Source organism: Corvus brachyrhynchos, unplaced genomic scaffold (genome assembly GCF_000691975.1).
Source record: "Corvus brachyrhynchos isolate BGI_N302 unplaced genomic scaffold, ASM69197v1 scaffold60, whole genome shotgun sequence".
NCBI classification, from domain to species: Eukaryota; Metazoa; Chordata; class Aves; order Passeriformes; family Corvidae; genus Corvus; species Corvus brachyrhynchos.
In genome coordinates, this window is record NW_008236767.1 from 4,811,723 (window position 1) to 4,822,252 (window position 10,530).

The 10,530-nt window shown below is 41.4% G+C and overlaps 1 protein-coding gene across 2 annotated transcripts in view; it reads left to right on the plus strand.

Moving 5' to 3' along the window:
• Nucleotides 1-10,530, plus strand: part of RGS20 (regulator of G-protein signaling 20) — a 36,404-nt gene that overhangs the window by 19,887 nt on the left and 5,987 nt on the right. The window contains exon 2 of one of the 2 annotated variants that reach the window (XM_017727459.1): nt 8,240-8,388. In XM_017727459.1, coding sequence (XP_017582948.1) covers nt 8,240-8,388 — 149 coding nt within the window. Of the gene's footprint in view, nt 1-63; nt 8,389-10,530 lie in introns of those variants that run through there. The other variant, XM_008644924.2, reaches the window with a different exon arrangement.

Here is a 10,530-nt window from a genome sequence, read left to right on the forward strand (position 1 = left end):
TCCCAGCGCAGAGCCCGGGTAGCACCCGGCTGACCTCGGCTAGGCGAGCGGGGTCAGGGTCCCTCTCTGGGGCGGGATCGCACCCCGGGCCGCGCCACTTCCCCGGCCTCAGCGCAGGTAACACCTCGCCATGCGCTCAGGGGCCCTTCTGCCTCGTCTCACGAGTGCGACCGAAGATAAGGCAGCATCCGTGCCCCCGCCCCACCGTGAAGGGGATCCCGCGGTGCGCCTGTTCTCGGAGCCCGGGGCTTCCCTGCCAGGTTAGGGAGATAAGCAGCAACAGGCGAGCGCTTCCATAGAGAGTCTTCCAGTATCAGCCTGCCTCATCAAGCACCCTGAGAGGAGATGCTTCCTGAGCTTCCTGAGCTCTGTCATTAGGTAATGTCAGTGGGTAAGAAAAAGCAGGTAACAAAAGTCTGACATAAATGCAGAAAGTGAAATAAGATTATCCTTGTACACTCCAGTAAGAACCTACAGTAATTTAATACCGGTGTAATTTACTTGATGCAAGCGTTCGATTATTTCATTTTTGCTGTTGAAAAATGTAAAATGACAACTTTTCCTAGGGCACTTGTCGCTATGACGTAATAGCAAGGAGTCTCCTTGTACCTCTGTTGCACACACAGAATGTCAGCACCCGGGCCAGCACTCTGCAGAGCTATGGTCTGTGGAGGTAGCTACTACCACTGCTGTATTACAGGACCAGAAGCAGTAAACACTACCACTGCTGTATTACAGAACACCAGAATCAGTATCTGCTAGGAGATTCCTAGTTGTGGTTCCTAAAATTAGGAACGTCGTGTTAAAATTAGGAGTGTCTCTCTAAACTCAGAGCCAACTGAATGTAAAACTAGCACTACGTTTTATAAAATGTTCAAAGGTAAGAGAACTGTTACTTTATTTCCCCTTCAATTTTTTTCTACTCCTCACACCAATACCTACTTTGGTATCTTTACTCTGGGTCCCAAATACTTAATCATGGAAGTGTCACCTCAGCTGTTACACACCTGCTACCCCTTGCTTAGAACAGTGAGCATATTTCAGAGTGAGTAGTGATGTCTGAGGACTGAGCTTGAAATACCAGGGAGGAGTTTTCAGACTATAGGGTGCCTGTGTCTCTTGGAGCTCAGGTCAGACGTTGATGAATTCGAAGCGTTTAAGCAACTATCAGTACTCAGTCACTTAGAGAAATTCATCCCATCTTTTTGTCACTAAGAAAAGTGACAAAGTCTTGGAAATACTCTGGAGATCTGGCATTCAGAAGGAAGAGGATTCTTAGCTAGAGGTTCATTACTCCTCACTTGCTGTTTTCAAAACTTGTCAGAGCCAGGTGAAGCAAGGAAGCCCAGGAGGTGTCATGGCCAACGTGAATGTGTGCTGAGCCAAACTCTGACCCTCCTTCAGCCTTAAATTCACTTTGGTACTACTCCTCCTGGCTGACACTGCCGGTTGGCACTACAGCCGAGCTCCCCAGGCAGAGGGTTGCTATCACAGTGCCTGCCCTGCAGAGCAGCCAGATGCCAGTGTAGTACAATCCGAAGTGAAGCGCGACAATCGGAATCAATAGGAAACAGTGTGTGAATCACCGCATAACGCACTCCAGGGTGAGTCATCCCGATTCAAACCAGCTTTCAGACCAGGGCAATGTCAGTCAGCTTCTCGCACAGTTCAATATGAGTCAGATCTCAGCACCGAGTACAATGTGAAATGAGTCACTGACTAATACAGCGCCATGTGCCTCCAGTACCCAGTGCGAGTTGTCAGAGCTTCTGTGTGATATGAGTCACTTCATAGTACAGTAAAATGGGCTTTTTGGAGGCCATTCATAATTAAGCACAATGCAACCAAGCGCTCAGGAGGAGATAATGGGAGTGAGCAGAGTAAACTGCTACAGGCACCAGTTTCACTGCATAGTAGAGAGGTTTGTAAAATATTAGGATGAATGTTTTTTTAAAATTTTATTGTTTCTCAAAACAAGCTGCATAAAAACAACTAGAAGCAGGTACTTCCTCTGACATCAGAGCCAGCAAAAGCAGGGTTGAAGCAGTGGTAAAAATCCCAAGGTTGGAGAAGACTGTGAGTTTTTTTGCTTCCAAGAGAGCTGATCAGTCAGTGTGACTGACATACCTCCACCCAGGCCAACCCCAGCTGCCACAGAAGACAAGGCAAGGGATGCTGACAGCTTGTGCTGGGCAGAGGACAAGATCTTGACACTGATTTAACTTAATTGCAGTTTGCAGTGACCTAGTTTGTGAAGGACTCAGCATGGGATGAAGTTATATCCATACTTATATTCATACTTATATTCATACTGCTCCACTGTCACAGCATCCACATAATCAGCTGGACGGAAACAACAGGTTGCTTTTTCTATGAAAGCGGTAAAGAATTCTCTCATGTCTTTCCCTTATTACAGGAGAAATAATGACAGTGACCCTGCTAATTACAAATTAGAGTAACATTTTCAATGAAGTCTCTTGTGATAAAATCCAAACTAAAAATTCTTTCTCCAGAGGATATAGGGCATCTCTCTAAAAACAAAACAAAACAAAACAAAAAAACAAACAAAAAACCAAACAAACAAAAAAAAACCCACAAAAATCCCGCTGAAGCCCCAAGGAACTAGGTTTTTAACAAGAAAGTCAGATTTTTCTCAGAGAAAGACTTTAGTGCAGGAAGTTTTTTGCAGTGGCCAACTGGGCAGAACTGAACACCAAAGGAAAAGGAGCAGAAGACATCGAAGGCATTGGTAGAAAAATACCTGTTACAGGTGACACGATCAAGGCACCATTACCAGTTACTATGTGGGTGTGATACACGTCCAGCCATTCCTTTTGAAATGTAAAACAATGCTTTAAGGTGGATAGATGAACTTGGCTCTTCTGAGCTGCTGCTCCTCTAGGAAAAAAAAAAATTAAGCAAAACAGGCAAAGGCACTCTGTTTCTGGCCATTTGACATAAGTGTCCCAAATTTCTTAGTTATATGATAACACTTTCACTTGCAATTTTATCCACTTTAGCCTTTAACAGACTTGGGCACAGCAGTGACATAAAAAGCTGGCTTATTCCATGTGCTGCCAGCTTCCTTTCTGCTAACCTCTGTCTTGCAGTCACGAACTCTCAACCATTTCAGCCACCCTACTACAATATGCCAAATCTCCCAATAATAGAAAATAACTTTCGAGGACCTACTAAGTGGGCAATCTGACAACTATGCCTAAAGCATGTGCATATGTGTGGGCGAGTTCATTAACATATATTAGAATTCTTCTCTGTCTAAAATAGCACACTGCTTGATGCAGAAAGCCTGCTTGTCACATTTGTCAATGAAAAGGAAGAAGCACGAGCATCAAATTTCCTGTTCATATTTCAGTTGTCAATGAACTGCCACAGGCTTCAGTGGGAGTTTGTTGCAGCCCCAAATATATCTGAATTGTTAAAATATAGATTTAGAGATTTATTTGGAATTTGACCCCAGTTTCAAGCCTCTTATGACATTAGTAGATAAGAACAGAATCTCTTCCAACTCACTGGTTATCACTGCTGGGAGGAACCAAAGATAAAGCAGCAGTTGTGAGACTTACATAACCTCACCTAAAGCTCGCTGACACCAAGGGGTGGCTTTCATTGCTTTAGTGGAGTTTGGATCAGGCCTGAAGTATTTACTGTAAAATAACTGGACTATATGATCCACATCTGTGCACTCAGTCCAAGTGGCTGTCAGCCAGTGTTACAGCACAACGCTTCTCAGGCTGTGGAGTTACTGGGAAAGCTTCATGCTGTGGCCATGCAAATCGGCCCCAAGGAGAAGCTGAAGGCTTGCACACCTGCCTGATTGTAATGTGTACAAGGAGGAAACATTATGTCTAAGTAATTAAGGAATAGAATCTTTGCACTTTGAGCTGAGAAAATGTCACTGTGTTTTAGCATAAAGTGGGGATAAAAGTATAAAGTTTTGTCTACAATCTTCTGCATATTCCTGGGTTTGGGGTTTTTTTAAAATTTGGTTGGGGTTTTGTTTTGTTTTTTAAATTGACATTTGTGGCTTAGATTTTAAATATTCCTCCTTTGGGAATGCTTTTTTCTTGGTAGCCCACCTTTCTGCTGAGAAATTAGCAAATACTATAAATGTTACAACTAAGCCAAATATCACCTGAAGTGTTTTTAACCAGGGAAATAATTTTCACTCCTGACCTTTACACTCCTTTGTGTTTATAAGGTTACATAGAGAAATGGTTCATAATCTGAATGTCAGATAGGTATGCTTTGGAGTGGAAAAGGTATGGCAGACATTCTTATTTCACCACCTCAACATTACTCTTAAGGCATACAGTGGTTTTGCCACTATTGCCAAAACTAGCATCTCAGATGCTTGCTTAAATCCTTGGACCTTTTTTTTAATTACTTATTAGCATTCAATAATATGAACACATACTTTTTTATATGATTCATAGATGCTATCTTGCGGAATAAGAAGCAAGAACATGTGCCATTAATTTTCCTCTGTTTTTGTTTCATTGCTATTTCAGGACAATTTTATAATGGACTAAATTTCTTGTTACCATTACATAGAGAAGGACATCTCTTTTCCTTGGGAGATCCAGAAACTATGCACCTAGGCATCTGCAGAGATGCTATGTTAGATTGACTTGAAACAGTGAACCAGCTGGAGACAAGCTGATCACCTCAACTCCTACTCCCCTTTCTCATTTAAGCATTTGACTAATTGGCACTCTCCATGCAGAACTTGGATGGTTCTGTGCATTCCTCCAGGCAGGACCCACTGTGCCTAGACAAGTTTCTTTATGTTCCAATGTGCTGATTAACATCCAGGGTGGAGAATATCCAGAGACTCCAAAGCTACAAAATCAACCCAATTCTGCATAGACTGCAGATAGTCAGAGGAGACTTGTAAGTGGCCAGCCACTTGTCTGTAGTCAGAAGAAACTTTCTGCAGATGCAGAAATGATCATGCAGGGCAGACTCATGTACACAATTTAGGGAGGCAGAAGATGTTTTGCAGCTCCAGACAATCACCAGGGATGGATCATGCATGTGCTGGAGCGGTCCCAAGGCACATGAGAGAGCTACGTGTAGGATCTGAGCAGTAACGTGCAACCCAGAGCCTCCTGTGGTCCAGCCAACACCACCATTACGAGGACCTGTGCAACAGAAACACCTCTTGACATCTAGACATTGACTGACTGACCTGTTCAAGGATTTGATTCCTCACAGTGACTCAGTATTAGCAACATTAGACCCTATTGACTATTCATGTTATACCCAGCAACTGGCTAAAACTGTACCCAGTCTGAGTTTAAACAGAGCATGAGATGGTAGGGGTTGAAGTCCTTTGGTTAAAGGTATCTTACATAATTCCATTAGTAGTCTAAAAGTACTTTTGGATTCCTCAGGAAATATGTAAAAGATAGCAGTCCATCTCCAGTTTTCTAATCCTCTGTGTTTCCTTCTCTAACCCATTTTCAAACAAGGCACATCACTGTTCCAGATGGTGGGGACAAAGAAGGCAAACCCCAGTTCTCAAAGTGCAGAGAACATCCAGTACAGAGGGTTCTCATGCAATTTTTTCATTCTCATAGCACCTTCAGAGAGGTCTGGAAATCTCATGTTCCAAATTAACAACTGCAAAATTATATGAATAGAAGACCTTTTTACTACAAGGTCTAAAAACACCCTCTGCTTTTTGCCCTGAAGGAGCCTGAAGTCTACTGAAGGCAAAAAAATAACCACCTCAACTCCCACAGATCCACACATCAATCAAGCAATTGCTTACATTGCTAATGTGGGCTGTAATATAACTGAGCAAGGAATTTTGTTAATTCCTACAAATAAAATTCACTGGAGTAATTGATAAATCTACTACCCATTCCTGCACACAGCACAACTCAAACCAGCAACTGCCTGGCAAGGCTCATTACACAGCTCTGGTGGTTGCAGCAAGAGGCCACAAAGTGTGATGGAAAACTTCCACGCCCGACAGTGAAGTTCTGGATTTACTAGAAGTAGCAGAAAGATACCAACATACATCAAACAAGGCTCTTCTGAAGTTAGATAAACAGTGCTAGGGTAGATCACTGACTCACTGCTTGTTCTGTGAAGCTGACTAGCCTGACACAGTTTTGTCCTACGGGTCTTAATACTGTGTGCACCAAAGGAGTTCCTACAGCTCTGGAATAACCTGCACCACTGCTCAGCTCTCTACCTTGCCATCCTATAACATGGACCCTGGATTGTATTCAGCCCAGGCTAACTCATTATTAATATGAATTAGAGATATGAATATGTGAACATAAAATATCTCAGAAGTAAGAGTGGATGTATTATGATATATAAACAGCACGTGTCTGAATCCAAGTTACATTTTTCTAATCTATAATAATTGTTTACTGTCCAAAGCAGCCTGAAATACTGTTAGATATATGAAATGTGAAAATGCTTCATTTAAGAAAGTATAGGTATCTGGAAGGAAATTAATACTTATTCATTCCATTAATGTGAAGCTGAAGGTGACAAAAATAAATCTGAATCTACAAATGCATTCTACATTTCAGTTATCCTTCCACATTTTGAAACAAGAAAGGTGGGGGGGGGGGTTGGAAACTAAGTTATTTTTCTGATTTTCTATTTCTTGTCATTTAGGCATTGCTTGTCCGATTGAGTCTTCAGAGTTTCAAACTGGGTTACAGTTTTTATCTGTATTGTTGTTCTTGCATTTGATTCCTCCTGCTACACAGGTGCATCTTCTGCTACCATGTCATACATTTGTCTCTTGGGAGAGTGGGTGGTTCTCACAAAAACAAAAACTATTAAGCTCTATAAGACAGAAAGAAATTCAACATTAAAAAAACCACAGTAGCCAAGGTGCAGCGAAATGTAATGCTGCACTCTGCTAAAATAACCTTCTTTCTTCTCCTGACACTTCTGTCGAGTCCATGATGCCATCTGTACATTCCACCTCAAGTTAAAACAACAGCATTTCCTAAACCTGGATGAACATTTTAGAAAGTAAAGCAACTTTTAACCCCCAAGTATTTATCTCATTAGGTTTAAGTCTGATATTAAATTATAGATTTAAAAAAAGGAACTCAAAATTGGTAGCAGCTAATTTTAATTCCCCTACAATTGTCATGGTAAACCTCTCAAAAGGTTTAAGAACCTGAAACAAACCCACACACAAAGGGATCTCGTGACACAGAATGACTAGCTATGTATCCAAAAATCAAATACAAATAAAATGAAGAAAGACATACTCATCTTTGTACAAGCTAGCATTTCATCTCTAAAAGACATCTGTCACTTACATATGGCACAACTTTCAGCATAAGAGGGAGAGCATTATTAAGTGCTGTAGAGCAAATGTGAAGCTCAGACACAGATCAGAAAGGAACAGGGACTTCAAGGGGACTTTGCATTTTGCAGATTGTGCAGATAAGTGGTGTTGATGAATTGACATCTCCAAAAAGGCTTCCTACAGCTGTACAAAAATACCAACCAGTTTTTTTACAAGCCACCAAAAATTGTTTCCTGCTGTCTTCAGTTGGCAGACTCAGTGAAAACCATGTAATTATTGTCATCTAGTAGTGTGTTTCCTCCTCATCTACACAGAACCACAAAGAAAAATGTTTTTAAAAACTGTGGCAGTCAGACCTTCAATGGAGAAATGAGCATTGGCCCTTCCCCTTTTGCTACAAGGGGAACCAGCAGGTTTGAGACATCCTCAATACTCCAGATTTTCAGGAGAGCTCAGGTGTCTCACTCAAGCATCATGAAGCCTGTGCATTGGCTAATCAAGTTAAAGAAAAGAAAAAAAAGGGGGCCCTAACAACTTTTATTCTGTATAATTTTCTTTAGGAATGGCCTTGAAGTCAAAACCTCAGGAAACCCTTTTCAACTCCTAGGCTTATATACCTCTGTGCCAAGAGCTCTAGCTCTCCAAGACCCCTCACTTTTCTTCTCTGCATCACCATTCCCTTCTCATTGTATTCCCACCCATGTGAGGAATTCATTAGCCCTTTGCCTTCCATCACAGCACTTAAATGAGTGAATCTTCCAAAGGATTCAACACCTAAGAACTTCCATGGGGGAAAATCAGGCATCTAGCTTTTCAGTTCCTTTGAGGCTGTGGCCTTCAGCACTTCTGGGTAAGACTTTTAAAGCAAACAAAAGGGAAAAAAAGAGAGAGATGTTTCTTACTTCCCCCTTCCTTTGTTGCTTGCAGCCCATGGGATCAGAGAGGACAGAGATACGCAAACGGCAGATGGCTACAACCCCGGAGACCCCAGGTGCTGCACAGGCTCAGCTCAGCACAGGAAATCGAGGGTCCAATGCCTGCTGCTTTTGTTGGTGCTGTTGCTGCAGCTGCTCATGGTAACCCCTCTCATTCAAGCCTCTGGGGAACAGAATAGCAAGGAAGAAACACATAGCTCGTGTACAGGACAACATAAGCCAAAGAAAACACTTGTATAATTCTGTGAATCTGGGACACAAATAGATAGCTATGCTCTACTACCAGACACAACCCTCTACTCCAGTGTACTCTTTGTTTCCCCTGCCATTGAAATAACAGATTTAAAAAGAAATATCTGTACAGTATCTCTATTGCACTTTTTTTGTCAATACTGTGTAAAGTCTGTTTTGTACTGGACAGGGTTTCCTCAGCACTGAGCTTCACCAAGGCTCCCACTAAAACCTGAAAGCAATACCAGAATATGTCACAGCTTTAGATTTAGATTTGGGACTTGACAAGCAGGACCGAAGGTGTTAAATGGAGTTAGGAGAAGGTGGAAGAATTTGTAGGTCAGAAAATGAATAACCAGGTGCTCAGCATTGTTCTTTACCCCTGAAGGTAACTGGATCTGTTGTCATTAATTAGTACTGCCAACTCATGGCACCTGCAACTTGTATGAAGATAATCATTGGGACCAGAAACTCTAAACACTGTCGGTATTTGCAAAGATGAGGAGCTAAGCAGAAAAAATTTGGAAGAACTCCCATTACAAAAGTCCCATTCCTGTTAGGGAAGAAAATTTATCAATCAAAGCAAAAGAGAAGTAATCACTTGATTCCTTAAATTAACGATGTGTTCGCCTTCACTTTCTTACCAGGTCTTCCAGATCCAAATGATTTCATTCTAAACTGAAGTAAATCTTCCCATACTCAAAAGCCCTGTACCTGTTTGGGGCAAAGTGTTACTTAATGGGTGAGAGTAGAACCTGCATTCAAATAAACAAAAAGCCTTAATCAGCCATAGCAGTTCAGCCAAAACACTGACAACAAGTGGAATGCTTCTTGGTAGTTCACTATCTACCACATTAACACTTCAGAGCAAGCGAACCTGCCACTGAGGTGACAGGAAGTAGTCATTATAGCCTTACAGCCTGGGCTAGGAATCTATTCCACCAATGTTGTTTTCCAACAGCACCCTGCGGCAAATGCTTTGGAGAGCACCATCAGAAGGCAAGGGAAGAGCAGACTGATCATTCCTTGCTATTGGTACTCAGTTCATCAGAAGCCAAGACACACAAAACTCTGCCCTCCCTAATGCAAATAGTGAATATTTTGCAAGGACAAAATGTTGCTTGGAGGTTTGGGTTTTTCTGTGAGATGCCAAGAACTCTGGCTCTGATCCTACCAAGCTTTTCAGCAGGTGCTTAGAGGTAAACTAAGGAAGACTTTAGAGAGACATTAATACTCTGCCTGTTCAGGATCAGTTTGCCACCTATTGCATCTAAAGCATCCCATACAAATTCCAAAGCCATTTCAGCAGCTGTCCAGTGCAATTGCAAGTGGCTCAGTCCAGAGCTGTATTACACAAACACAGTTTTCCATAAAAGGAAAAAATAAGATACATTTATCTACTGAGTCATGGTACATAAAATTTGCATTTTACCTTTTAAATTGTTGATAAAGTGCTTTTATTTTTTTTTTTTTGCCATTTTACCTGATATTTTCCAGGATGCTTGTTTTCTGTGCATCTCACTATTCAAACAATGCAAAGAAACCAATTTACCCAATAGGGTTTGTGAAACTACCCAAATTTCACGATGCTTAAAATTCCTATTTGCATTTCAGAATCATCTGGGAAACCAATACAGGCTCAGAAACAGAGCAGCTTGTTTCAGCTTTAAAATAATTTCTGATTTTTTTTTTAAACAATTGTTTTCTAGTAGCAAGAAATGCAAAAAAACCCATAATTAAGCTATTTATATTCCCCATTCATAGACCATTTCCTCAAAATAGCCCAAGCACTTGGAACAGAAAAATTATGAATAGAAATAAAAATAACAGTCTCTGTGAGTCATGCAGCTGAGCTGCTGAACATCCAATATTCAGCATACTCTTAATAGTAGATTTAGAATGAACTGAAATGAGTCTCTCAGCTGGATGCTCAGAGCCTGTGTTCATTCCTACAGTCAAACCCAAGCCTCCAGCCTGTTACTCTTCCAGATCCTGAGAGGATACAGTATTGCACTAGTCTCTTTATTGTTTATTTGTATATTTCTAGGGAAA